Source organism: Penicillium maclennaniae (genome assembly GCF_028827695.1).
Source record: "Penicillium maclennaniae strain IBT 15551 chromosome Unknown utg000007l:1.0-4884863.0:1.0-4888362.0, whole genome shotgun sequence".
Taxonomy (NCBI): domain Eukaryota; kingdom Fungi; phylum Ascomycota; class Eurotiomycetes; order Eurotiales; family Aspergillaceae; genus Penicillium; species Penicillium maclennaniae.
In genome coordinates, this window is record NW_026623219.1 from 2,656,358 (window position 1) to 2,668,929 (window position 12,572).

General features: G+C 50.9%; 6 protein-coding genes across 6 annotated transcripts; 3 read left to right on the forward strand and 3 right to left on the reverse strand.

Annotated features, from left to right (window-relative positions):
• Window positions 1-232: 232 nt before the first annotated feature.
• N7477_008208 (nucleoporin NDC1) lies at window positions 233-2,327 on the reverse strand (the record flags this gene model as incomplete). The annotated part of the gene is made up of 3 exons (XM_056969871.1): window positions 233-1,796; window positions 1,852-2,119; window positions 2,195-2,327. 3 exons carry the CDS (start codon window positions 2,325-2,327, stop codon window positions 233-235), a joined length of 1,965 nt encoding a protein of 654 aa, XP_056819903.1.
• A 399-nt stretch (window positions 2,328-2,726) lies between these two features.
• N7477_008209 (SNAP receptor PEP12) lies at window positions 2,727-3,597 on the forward strand (the record flags this gene model as incomplete). The annotated part of the gene is made up of 2 exons (XM_056969872.1): window positions 2,727-3,020; window positions 3,079-3,597. The coding sequence occupies 2 exons, from the start codon at window positions 2,727-2,729 to the stop codon at window positions 3,595-3,597; spliced, it is 813 nt and encodes a 270-aa protein (XP_056819904.1).
• Window positions 3,598-3,858: 261 nt separating this feature from the next.
• N7477_008210 (cytochrome c1 heme lyase CYT2) lies at window positions 3,859-4,716 on the reverse strand (the record flags this gene model as incomplete). Its single annotated transcript, XM_056969873.1, has 1 exon — window positions 3,859-4,716. The coding sequence occupies one exon, from the start codon at window positions 4,714-4,716 to the stop codon at window positions 3,859-3,861; it is 858 nt and encodes a 285-aa protein (XP_056819905.1).
• A 184-nt stretch (window positions 4,717-4,900) lies between these two features.
• mvd1 (diphosphomevalonate decarboxylase MVD1) lies at window positions 4,901-6,185 on the forward strand (the record flags this gene model as incomplete). The annotated part of the gene is made up of 3 exons (XM_056969874.1): window positions 4,901-4,971; window positions 5,031-5,378; window positions 5,432-6,185. The coding sequence occupies 3 exons, from the start codon at window positions 4,901-4,903 to the stop codon at window positions 6,183-6,185; spliced, it is 1,173 nt and encodes a 390-aa protein (XP_056819906.1).
• Window positions 6,186-8,598: 2,413 nt separating this feature from the next.
• On the forward strand, window positions 8,599-9,600 carry N7477_008212 (cytochrome b5 reductase family protein; the record flags this gene model as incomplete). The annotated part of the gene is made up of 3 exons (XM_056969875.1): window positions 8,599-8,869; window positions 8,920-8,997; window positions 9,053-9,600. The coding sequence occupies 3 exons, from the start codon at window positions 8,599-8,601 to the stop codon at window positions 9,598-9,600; spliced, it is 897 nt and encodes a 298-aa protein (XP_056819907.1).
• A 308-nt stretch (window positions 9,601-9,908) lies between these two features.
• On the reverse strand, window positions 9,909-12,193 carry N7477_008213 (S53 family peptidase; the record flags this gene model as incomplete). Its single annotated transcript, XM_056969876.1, has 6 exons — window positions 9,909-9,981; window positions 10,044-10,186; window positions 10,240-11,080; window positions 11,138-11,605; window positions 11,660-11,923; window positions 11,982-12,193. 6 exons carry the CDS (start codon window positions 12,191-12,193, stop codon window positions 9,909-9,911), a joined length of 2,001 nt encoding a protein of 666 aa, XP_056819908.1.
• Window positions 12,194-12,572: the final 379 nt, after the last annotated feature.

A 12,572-nucleotide genomic window follows, 5' to 3' on the forward strand; every position in this document is an offset into this window, starting at 1 on the left:
ATGTCTGACATGGACTTCGGATGTTTGTACACTTATGTGCAGGCTACCCTATTCTTTAACTTAAAATGAATTTGTGTTCAATGAGAAACGAACGCCTATCCATGCATTTGTCCACTGAGGCCAACCCCGATGGGAATCTAGCGGCGAGCTAGTGACCATCGCCTTTGACGACGCCGAATTAATACACAACAATGAATACTAAGCAAAACAAAACCATCATACATCATGATTATCACTCCTCGTCGACACCAGCCGCCTCCTTGGCCAGTCTGAGATCTTTGCCCACAACACCGATCTCCCGCAGGTACGGCTTGAAGGAGGTCAACAAATCGCGGAGGCTACTTTTGAGAGCATCCAGAACAAGGTCCACCTCCGGCACCCGGCGGGCTACCGCTTGAGCCTCGGGATCTTTAGATGATGGGAAGTTGACGTCTGTCCAGTGTGCGTCGAGGCCGCCTTGGTGCACAAATGCCTCTAGGGTAATAATGGTTTGCGTGAAAAGACGGATCACATAAGGCACATCGGCCTGGACTTTACCATACTGATCTTCTGCCAGACTGGCGATCAGAAGGCGAGCCAACGAGTCTACAGCATCAATGATTGGACTCAGAGATGAATCTGGAGAGCCGAGAACAATGCTTGACGCCCGCTGGGCGTAGGTTTGTCGGAAGAGTTGGCCGACGGGGGAGCGGAGAATCTGGACGATGGCAGGGTTGACGTTTTCCGGTTTGAATGTTGAAGAGGACCCTCCCGTGAGCAACTTCAAGTCTTCCCCGGTGGCAATGAGCCTTTGTTTACGCTCGGGGCTGAGCATTGCCGACGAGGCCTGGTCGATAACCTGGCGAGCGCGAGCCCGTGCCATGGGGGTCCAGTCTGCGGACTGTCCATATGATTTGGCCGTTGAGCTGAAAGCTTCGCCGAATTGCTGCTGGCGCGAGCTAGCTTTTGGTGACGCCGCAAAGACATTCTCAGTCTTCGGCGCATCTGTCAAACGTGGCAGAGTTTGGAGAACGGGCTGAGGAGCATCGGCTGGAACTGCGGGCTTAGCACCAGGAGCAGGAGCCTTGAATGTTTCAATTCGAGTATTAACACCCTTGATCACATCCGTCATACAGGCCAACATCTGTGACCAGGTAGAGCCACCCTCTCGGTCAATTTCATTGAAGATGGCCTTGCGGCGCTCTGGCAAGCGCTGGCTGATGAGTCCAAGTTCCCAGAAAGCAAAGGTCTTCACGGCGATCTTCTTAGCCTTCAATCCAGTGATCAAGCTGCCGTTAGGGTCCTTGGCTTCCGAGGTCAGTGGCTGTCCACGCTTCAGTGGTTCCTTGCCGATGAAGATGGAGAAGAACAGATTAGCCGCCTGCCAGCACAGGACAAGTAGAGAGCCAGAGGAAATAGAGCGGGCAATCAGGAAAATGAAACCGGGAGGAAGAAGCGAAGCAGGTTCCGCGGACGATCTTGGGATGTTCCAGAAGAGCTTGGCGAAGTACAAAGACCAGCTCCACGCGGTCTGTCGAAGCATGAATTGGTATACGAGGGGAGTAACAACAGCGACCCACATGGTTCGTGTGAGACCATCAATGAGTGTCTGGGGTAGCAGGGCCTGAATGTGTTTCGATGTGGCAGGGATGGGGTGTGTCCGCACATCAGGCGCATCAGAAGCTCGCTTCACGGTAGGGATTGGAACTCGATCGTAATCATTGGCGAGATGGATCACAGCCTGCCAGCATGCCAAGAGTATGTGGAATGTATGGATGTAGATTGGGCGCTCGTTGAGTGATGGTCGCTCGTGCAGCCTGAAGTCTTCATTAGCGCTTGCTCTGGAGGTCGCCTTGATTTCTGTCAACGTACTTGCCCCGTTTCACCATCTCCAAAGCCGCCTCGGCAGAGGATGACCATAAGTAGATTTCGGTGAACCACCAAGCTGAGAAAAGATACCACCCGAAAGTCTGCGCAACTTGGAGGGGGAAAAGATATCTGAAGGTCGCGATCGAGGATGTCGTCGTTCGCGAGCCAAGGTGAAGTTGGCCAACGCGCAGTACGAAGACAGCGAGGGATGAAACGAAGAGTAAGACCGCGCGGATTCCAGCTCCACCGATGGGGAACCATGACCAGAACACTGCAAAAGGCATCTATGTCAGTGCCTGAAGCTCAGAAGCGGATTGGAAAGCTTTCGCAGCGCCGCAAAACTCACAGGATGATTTGTCGCCGATTGCAATTGCGACGACATATGAGACTAGTAGGGATAAAGCTGATGCATGAACAAATCGACGGTGCAATGCCGATGTCAGGATGCGCCTATAAGGCCGACTTTGAGGGGCGGCCATCGTGCTAGCTGGAGTGGGATGGCTCTGAAAGAGAGAATGTGAACAGTCTTAGAGCATGATCAGATTGACCATCCCAGGAGTTTTGAGACCTGCTGATGGTAGTCGTCGGTTCAGCGACGGGTTGGCGGGAGTCAAAGACGAGTGGGAGCTGGTCGCGCAGTGCCGTTGGGAGCAGTAGCAAGCTGAGTCCATGATGGAATATTTTGAGGCATCAAAACACACCAGCCACAAGTCAGGTGATATCGTGGCTTGAGCAGGTGGCACCTGAGGCCAACCCTATTATAGACTAGGGTGGATACGTCATGTGAGTCGCAGTCCTCGGGAGGCAGCAAGGTGCTTGTCTCGTGCCTTGTGCATATCTCCTCATTACTCTACGTTTGTTCTTCAGCGTTGCCCACTATGTCCTATGACCGCTTGAGCTCCCTGGAGGCTCAGTCCGGCTTCCGCCGCGAAGAAGACTCAGTATACCGCGATGATCCTGGCTTCGACCATCTCGCGGAATCGCTCTCTGATCAGTTGTTCACACTGACCTCCAATATCTCTCGCTTGTCAAACCAGATTGCACTCCTGGGAACAAAGCGAGATACTGAACGAGTGCGGGAAAGGGTCCACAATCTCTTGGAGGAGACTCGAACCGGGTTCAAGGATGTGGGAGAGGGCCTGAAGAAGATCCAGACTTGGGAGGACGTGAACGTATGTACATGCCTGCACTTACATATAATTTGATTAAATTTGACTTATCTCGACACAGCCATCGCAAAAATGGACTCAACAAAAGCTGTCATCCGAATTCAAAGCAAGCCTGGACGAGTTCCAGACCGTCCAGCGGCGTGCCTTAGAGAAACAGCGTGCGTCCGCAGTTGCCGCGCGAACCGCCATGGAAGACACAGAACCCGGAGTTGCCGATAGTGAGGGTCACTTGCAGCAGCAACAATTGGAGGAGCAGTCTCGCCTGGCTAACCAGGGCGAGGTTGACTTCCAGGAATCTCTGATCATCGAGCGAGAGACAGAGATCCGCAACATCGAACAGAGCGTTGGCGAATTGAACGAACTATTCCGCGACGTCGCACATATTGTTCATGAGCAGGGTGGCCAGCTCGATATCATCAGCGAGAACGTCCAGAACGTCACTCAGGACACCCGTGGGGCAAACACTGAGTTGCGCAGTGCCAGCCGATATCAGAAGAACGCACGCAATAAGGCATGCTGCTTGCTTGTCATTCTTGCTGTTATTCTGACGATTATTATTCTTGCTGTTGTTCTCGGATAGACCTGGTTTTATCACCGTTTTTCTGTTATGATTTCATCCTGGCGGTCGATTATCTCTCTTATGTCTTCGCACGATATCCCCGATGCATGATGCACTCATGGTTTGCCCTGACCATTTTCTCTTGTTTTCATAGTTTCTACAAGTTTTGACTCTGACGTATATTGAATGGAGAACATGGCTTCCTCTAGGTCTTGTGTTGTGCAATATCGTACACATGGTTATACATGAATTATACAGTTGATGCTTCAGGATCAGACCGCATCACAGGCCGACGAACTTGTTGAATCTCATTCTCCAGCCTTCATAAGAGTTCAGCTTTGGCCGAACATCCAAGTAGAAGCTCAATTTCCCAGGGCCGGCATTGCCTGCCAAGCCGCCCGAATTCCCAGCTCCGGTCTTGCCCTGGTAGAAGTCGATCACATATTCAACACGCTCTCCCCCGCAGCGCTCAACGACCCAGTCATGTCGGTCGAAAGGCAGCTGATAGCCGAGCCATCCGTTGATTCGCGCACGGGGACTCAAGAATTGCGGATCAACTCCAAGGCCCCGGAATGAGTACAGCTTAGGTCCTCCACATTTCTTGCTTCCTGGGTCAGATGAAGGGGCTTTATTTTCCCAGTCGACAATCTGTTGCCATGCGCGTTCGTTGACCGCGTTGTGAATGGGAATGATAGATGCGACAGATGTCGCAAGTTCAGAAGCGGATGATGTGGACCCCGGGGTGTTGCCTTTGCGCATCAAAGCTTCGAAGAATTGTTTCTCGGACGGATAGATCCAGTTGCCAGAGGCTTCATCATGGCCAGTCTCGGCTTCGGCGTTGGATGGACATCCATGTGAGGCAGCATATGGTGAAGGCGCAGTGGCTGAGTCTTTATTAGATTCGGGGCAGGCTTTCGCACCCACTTCCCCGGCTCGAGGTATTGTGCTGACTTCGCGGTCTGTAGATAGCGGGCGTTGATGTTTGACCGGGCCATGTGTTGATTCGGCGGTGCCGGAGGGAACGGAGGGAGGGTGTGGTGAATCTTTGTGCTGCTGCAACCAGATCTCGCGTGTCTTGTGATCAACGGGACATGAAGCCGCAGGTGGCTCTGCGAAGGGAGTACTGGCACCGGCACCCATTGTAAATCGTGGTTTGTGAGGAAGATTGACGATCGCGAAGTAAGCTGGCGATCGCCAAATAATTTTGCCCTCACCGCCCGCCATCGTATAAACGCTCAATTCGGAAGTTCACCGCCCCTCCTGATTGCATTGAGGTCCCCTATTTTGATTGCAAACCTCCCTATACCTTCAATTTGAAGCAAGCATGGCCTCTCAAGCGAACCAGTCCGTCTACCGGGCTACCACTACTGCCCCGGTCAACATTGCCGTCATCAAGTAAGTTGCGCCTTTGCCCCCTCTTAATCGACCCAACAATGAAACTGTTTTGCTAACAGCGTTGTTTCCAGGTACTGGGGAAAGCGTGATACCACTCTGAACCTGCCTACCAACTCATCTCTCTCGGTCACTCTCTCCCAGAAATCTCTCCGCACCCTGACCACCGCCTCTTGCTCCGCCAAGTACCCCTCTGAGGATACCCTGACCCTGAACGGCAAGCCCCAGGAGATCCAGTCCTCCAAGCGCACTCTCGCTTGTCTTTCCAACCTGCGTGCTCTGCGCAAGTCAATTGAAGATGCCGACGCCTCGCTGCCCAAGCTCTCTGCTCTTCCCCTCCGCATCGTCTCCGAGAACAACTTCCCCACCGCCGCTGGTCTTGCCAGCTCCGCCGCTGGCTTCGCTGCCTCGTTCGGGCTGTCGCCAACCTCTATGAACTCCCTCAATCTCCTCGCGAGCTTAGCCGCATTGCGCGCCAGGGATCTGGCTCTGCCTGTCGCTCCCTGATGGGCGGTTATGTCGCTTGGCGCACCGGTGAGCTCGCTGACGGCAGCGACAGTCTCGCTGAGGAGGTCGCCCCCGCTTCTCACTGGCCTGAGATGCGCGCCCTGGTCTTGGTTGTGAGTGCCGAGAAGAAGGATGTTCCTAGCACCGAGGGTATGCAGACTACTGTACACACTTCAGACCTCTTTGCCACGCGCGCCGAGGCTGTTGTTCCCCATCGCATGGATGCCATCGAGGCTGCTATCCGCGATAAAGACTTCCCCAAGTTTGCTGAGATTACTATGCGTGACTCCAACACCTTCCACGCCACCTGCCTTGACTCTTGGCCCCCTATTTTTTATATGAACGATGTCTCCCGTGCCGCTGTTCGCCTGGTGCACGACATCAACCGCGCTGTCGGCCGGACCGTCGCCGCTTACACCTTCGATGCCGGCCCGAACGCCGTCATCTATTATGAGGACAAGGACTCTGAGCTGGTCGCTGGTACCGTCAAGGCTATCCTTGGGGCTAACACTATTGGCTGGGAGGGCGCCTTCTACGAGAGATTGGCCAATGTCACCGCCCCTGGCGTTGCTCTTGAGAACATTGACTCTCGTGTTCTGGATGTTCTCAAGGATGGTGTCAGCCGTGTCATTTTGACCGGTGTTGGTGAGGGTCCCATTACTGTGGAGGACCACCTTGTGACTGAGACTGGCGAGATTGTTTCCCAGTAAAAGGATCTGATATGAGATTTACGATACAGCGACCTTGCTAAGACAGCTTGGAAGATACCCCATTTCCTTTTGCAGAGCCCATATCTGGTCCATGTCGAAAGATGATGTCTCTTTCCATCTATGTTTTTCACTCCGCTTTCTAGAACATAATTCGCAATACAAATACCAGTTTCTTGATATGAGAATCTTAATTGGGTTTCAACGGCAAGTAACAATCCGACGGATTAAGATGAAGGATGTAGCCCGACATTTCTGTGTATCTCTTAACAAATTCTTATGGAGGAAGCCTATGTTTGACATACTACACAATCATTGCAGCGCTTGAACCCACGGCTAGGCGCTGTAGGTGTCAGAGAAGTTTTTTCGGCTGTATTCCACTGACATAACAGCCTAAGAACCCACATGAGTATTCATAGACAACTCTCATTAGTCACACGTATCTTAGAGTAGTCGAATGCCCCCCATGGCATGTGTATTTTGTTGTGAAGACGGCAGACTGCTAATTTCGAAGACTAGAACGGTCATAATGTTTGTGTTGGGGAGATGCACTGTCTGAAGAAGTATTGAATAATCTAGTGTAAGAGATCATCTTGGGAAGGAAAAGTGAAAAAGAATTATTCAACCCAAGAACTAGTTGACGGTGGGGATGCTGCTAAATAGGCTTGTTAAGATGTTCTCCTGTCATAAGAACGGGAAATTCTCAGAGAGGCAAAAACTGATATATATCCCTCGGCGTTTCGAATGATCAAGAAATGATTCTCCTAAAGCCTCATAAGGATGAGTCAGTATTCTGAGACTCAAATTTCTCAAGCTCCCAGCAATATTTACAAGTCAATGTCTGCTGTATCAATTCACGGAGACACGAAAGAGAAGTACATGAGGTAATGCCCGTCAGAACTACTCCTCTTTTGTGAAATTGAACATCTCCATTCATACATAAGAACGTCTCATGGTGTTCTTTCAGAATTCAGTCGAGTTTCCTGTGGAATGAAAAATGAGAGATCAAGAGCTGTGCCGAGTTCCTCGGAGGCTCAAACTATATCATTTTGAAAGTGGAATATCGCAACTGCCTACTTAAGTTGGCATTTACCATGCACATGCGCAGTGACTAAATGACAAATTAAGTCAAGCACATCTGCATACGCTGGGTCAAGAGGCTACAGGAGAGACTCCAGAAATCTGCCAAAATCAAACAGAAGGCCCTGCATTGGGTGGCCAAAAACAGTAATTACAATAAATAGAACAAAGTCATAGTGAACGAACAAGGGAAGGCTTCATATAGCTTGGTGAAGACACACGTGCATCTTAATCTTTACAAAACCAAAATCGAAAAGACGCACATTTCCAAATTAGCATCGTCGATCATTTAATGGCCTTAGATGAAAGAGGCCACCAATCCACAGCAAGCGCCAGCCAAAGGCAGGAAGCCTCGAAGCTGATTCAGAGTAGTCCACGTCATCACTGACTCGATAGTGTCTTCTTCAAAAGCCTCAGAAGTGACCGAAGCCTTCCGGATCAACGCATCATTTGTGCTCGACATGAAAATGACAGTAAATGGGATGATTCCCACGGTTAATATCGCCGCAGTGGAAAAGAGCGCCGTGCGGCTTATGGGCGTCTGCCGAAACAGTGGGCTTCCCGGTCGGACGCACCAAGCGAGATAGCCGAAAGAGAGGGTAACTGCAGCCGCGATCGGGGGGGTTTTGGGTCTTTCCGAGCTCATACAGCCCACGCCATTGCTTGGCGATCGTACTTGAAGGGATATTGCCCTCACAATAGGATTTGACGAGGGCTGGGGTGGATATACTGCTTAGCCCACTAATGTTTCCTGTCCAGGTGTAAACAGACCGATTGATTAGCATGTGTCTTGACTCTTCCGCTATTTTTTGGATTGAGGTGTGGTCTGCAGTGAATATCTTCGTAGCCGACAGAAAAGAAAAGAAAAGAAGAAGCAACGAAGTGGGCTTACCTGCTAGCCATGCTGCGCCGGTCAAACCAATAGCTTGCGCCAGTCGAAATCCGAGTGGGTATGAGGCCATCGTGTATGAAATTGGGAAGGAGAATACTCAACGGTATGTTGAAACAATGATAGGCTTGAGCAATGGGGATCTTGCAGGGAAGGGACAGTCTATTAAGCATGAGGCAACGGAGTGTCGGGCGCTATACATGCCGACTCGCAGTTTGGACACTCTTTGATGCCGGGAAGTGGGCCCACTATAGGCCTACTATGCGCCCGGAAGCTTAGGTCGGGCTTTATCGGCTTTTGGCTTTTGGCTTTTGGCCGGGCTTTGTGCAGACACCGCATTTGGAAATAAGCTGGCCCCCATTCAGATATAAAGTCTTCTTATAGCTGCAAAGAGTACCCCTAGTCTTTTCAAAAGAACTTCTTCAACAATCACAGATCGAAAGCAAAATGGCTTCTTCACGACTTCCGGGGCAATTGTTCCAGTCTAAGCCGTTTATAGCATGTGCTGTAGCGGTTGCTAGTGTAGGAGCTTACTACAGCACTCGGTCCTCTCTCCTACCTACAGGACATGCCGAGTCTACAACGACCCCGAAGGTCTTTGGCGGCTTTGGGTTCACCACATTGCGCCTACAAGATGTTAAACAGGTGAATCACAACACCAAGCGCCTGGTGTTTAAATATCCCGATGAAAATGCCACAAGCGGTTTAACCTTGACGTGTATGTTCCATTGATGGCGTGAAAGAAGATATATACTGATGAAATTTTAGCGGCGCTTCTCACAATCTCTTGGCCCAAGGGAAGCTGGTTCCCTGTGCCCCGCCCGTATACTCCCATCAGCGACCTAAGTAAGATTAGGGTCTACTCGCATACTCGAACAATTCCACTAACGAATTGAAACAGATCAACACGGCTCTCTCGAATTGATGGTGAAACACTACCCAAATGGCAAAGTCAGCACCCATTTGCACTCGCTGGTCCCGGGTGACACCCTTACGTTCCTCACAGCCTTGAAAGGCTTCGCATGGACGCCCAACAAGTTCTCTCAAGTCCACCTCATCGCAGGCGGAGCTGGTATCACACCAATCTACCAGCTCATTCAGGGCATCCTCAACAACCCGAACGATAAAACGAAAATCAATCTCGTGTTCGGTGTCAACACAGAAAAGGATTTGCTCTTGAGGGAAGAATTGGAACAATATAAGCAGCGCTTCCCCGACCGCTTTGACTATACCTACACTGTTAGTCACCCGACGGAGACGGATTCCTCTTTGCCCAGGGGATATGTCAATGAGGAGCTGCTGCGGAATGTCATGAAGGGGTCGAACGAGAACTCCCATGTCTTCGTGTGTGGTCCTCCTGCGATGGAAGCTTCTTTGGTTGGATCGCGTCGGACTGAAGGCGTTCTTGGCCGTTTGGGGTTCAAAAGGGACCAAATATATAAATTTTAGACCTTTACATACATCATGCTATGAGACACACATTGTATTTTTAGAGAATCACTACCCTTAACATGATTCATTCCTACGTACTTCACTGCTACTTGACACTAGGCAAATTTTAACTGAAAGCGATCTTGATTTATCTGCATCGAAGCCTCCGTTCGAAAGGCGAGGAAGCTCCGTTTTAGTCAATTGCGTTTTCTTTGCTCCTGGGAGTCGCAAAACACATATACTTAGAACATAACGATGCTTCACAGCCAACTGGGTCTGGCATTTGAACAAAGCCTTGTCCAGTTTTCAACAAATGGAATAATTGTTCAAGGCAGCTTCATAAACAGCTTCTTCAACTTGGGGTAGTTAGGAGTGCCCAGACCGGTGGCGGGGTCCCATCTAGAATCATTGTTAACATTTCTTGTGTGCCAAGAGTTTCCTTCCAAGTTATAATTTCTTACCCCTCAATTGCAGCGAATCCATTAGTACCACATCCGGCGTTGGTGCCGTTGGTGATATCGTTGAGGACCTCTGGGTTAGCGTAGAGAACAGGGTTGACAAAGCCAACAGGTGACTTGCCTACGGCAAGACGCTCCTCGTTGATCTACAGGATTTCGTTAGACCAAACATTTCTCACAATGGAAATATTGCACATACCAAGTTCAGAACCGAGGCAAACAACGGCGAGGCCAGACTAGATCCATACCAGTGATAGTCATCACCATTAAGATAAGCACGGAACTGGGCACCATTAGCCGCAACATCGGGATACGCACGGCCAATGCGATTGTAAAGCCCCTTTGTGGTGTTGACATCCACACTGAACTCGGAGTAGTAGGGGTAGGATAGATCAGCCTTTTCAAAGTACTTCTTGACGGCCTCCTTCTGGTAGGAGGGCTGGGGGAAGTAGTTAGAGAAGCCACCAGCAGTGCTGAAGTTGGTGGCGGTGCCACCAAGGTTAACGTGCATGACACTCTCGGGATCTCTGACTGTTTGGTCTGCGTAGATCATGGTGCCTCCGACGGAGGTCACGTACGGGCAGTTGGACGGATACTGGGGGTTGAAGATCTTGGAGTCGGGGCCCAGGCAGCCGTTCGCCTGGCCATCGCCGGCGAACGAGGCAACGCCATAATCACCAGAGGCGAATAGGATGGAGTGGCCCTGCAGACCGAGCTTCATGAATTCATTGCATTGGCGCTTGGTGTAGGCGATGGGGAGATCAGCTTCGGCTTGGCCGTAGGAAGCGCTGATAACATTGGTAGGCTTGTACACGCCGCACATGAGCTTTCCCTTGTAGCCACCAGGACGAGTATCCGGGTAGACTGGATCAATACTGGGATCATCACCCTTCTCCCCGTAGGCTTCATACGTGCAGTAGGAGCCGTCAAGAGCATCAAGGAAGGTGTTGAAAAGGTTAGTGGTGGCAACTTCCGCTGGCTCGTAAAGTTGATCATCAACCTGGTACAGGGTAACGGTCTGAGGGTGAATCAAAGCAAAACTAAATCCGTTAGCAGAGGAATCAAGAATTGGAAACTCTTGGGATCACCACACTTACGCCATATCAATATCAATGTCAGATTCACCCGTATTCAACGAGCTATCAGCAGGTACAGAAAAGTTCGCTCCATCAATCATTGCCGGAATGGGGTATGCCCTGGGAACCCAAGGAGCGTACTCCTTGTAAAATAGGTCAATGTCCGACTTGGCGAAGTAATCTCCCTGCTCGTAGAGACCAAGCGAGTTGCCCTTTCTGGCCTTAGTAGCATCGGGGATATCATACAAGGCCTTGATGCAGGTAGGGGTCATGTTATAGCCACAGAGCTGCAGGTCCTTGGAAAGTGACAATGCCTTGGCAGGGACCTGGTAGTGGCTGTCAGAAGTCGACACAGCCTTCGCATTTGGCTTAGAGTGAGCCAGGTTGGAAGCTCGCTTGGTGTGGCTACGCTTCTTAACAACGGGGCTCAGTTTGACACCTGGTGTGATATAGTCGACGTGACCCTGAATGTGCTCCGGGACATGATAGCTATAGCATGGTCAGACTTGTGCCTTTGCCTCTTTCAATGTCACAAAGTCTTACCTATCACACCCAATCTTCATGCTGCCCGTGCTCACATGCTCGTGCTCATAAAACTCGGTCTTGAACAACTTCTCGGCCTCGTGTGCGTAGGCATCAAATGCCAGCCAGCCCTTGTTGTCGGTGTGAACAATGCGAGCCTTGTCAATTCCAGCAGCATGAAGCCACTGGCGCACCTCATCCACGGCTTCAGCAGAAGGGGCAAACAGATTGTGCACCTCTTCAGCAGACCAGTACTGTCCATACCGGGCAGAGGACGGGCTCGACCTGAAGCGAAGGTTAGTAGGAGACCTTACCCTGCGATTGACAGTGTTGGATTACATACACCTCCATCAGCAACTCATCACCCTTCTCCAAGTTGTTCTGTGTCAATCCAATACGGACAGGCAGCACCGCATCACTCTCAACACGAGCACCCTTGATCCAGTCATAAGCATGCTTGTCTCGCTTCTCATGCAAGACATGTTTAATAGGAGCCGGGATGGCCCCCGTCACTGCCACAATGGCCAGCGCAACACAAACCTGACGCACCAACATCTCTGGGTCGCTTTGGATTGTCTACTACCATCACCGACAGGGGGCCTAGGGGCCCTTCAAATACAAAATGCCACCCCACAGGACCGACATCAACACAATCTCCAGACCACCGATAAAAGTCCCCACCTTAGAAAGGCGGGCAGGACAATTAATTTCCATGATGCATGGTGATTGGGCGTACTCACTGCATGGGAGATGAGACATCAACAACCGAGCATCACGCGTGGCGTGAGAGCTAAGCATCCTCCAGCGGGGCATTGTACTAAATTACGCCACTGAGGTCGCGCGCGCGGCGGACTAGCGGGTTGACGATGTGGATTCCGTTGACCCAGGTCTGCTAATTGTCTTATCACCCCGCTCCGACTGGATGATCTAGTTG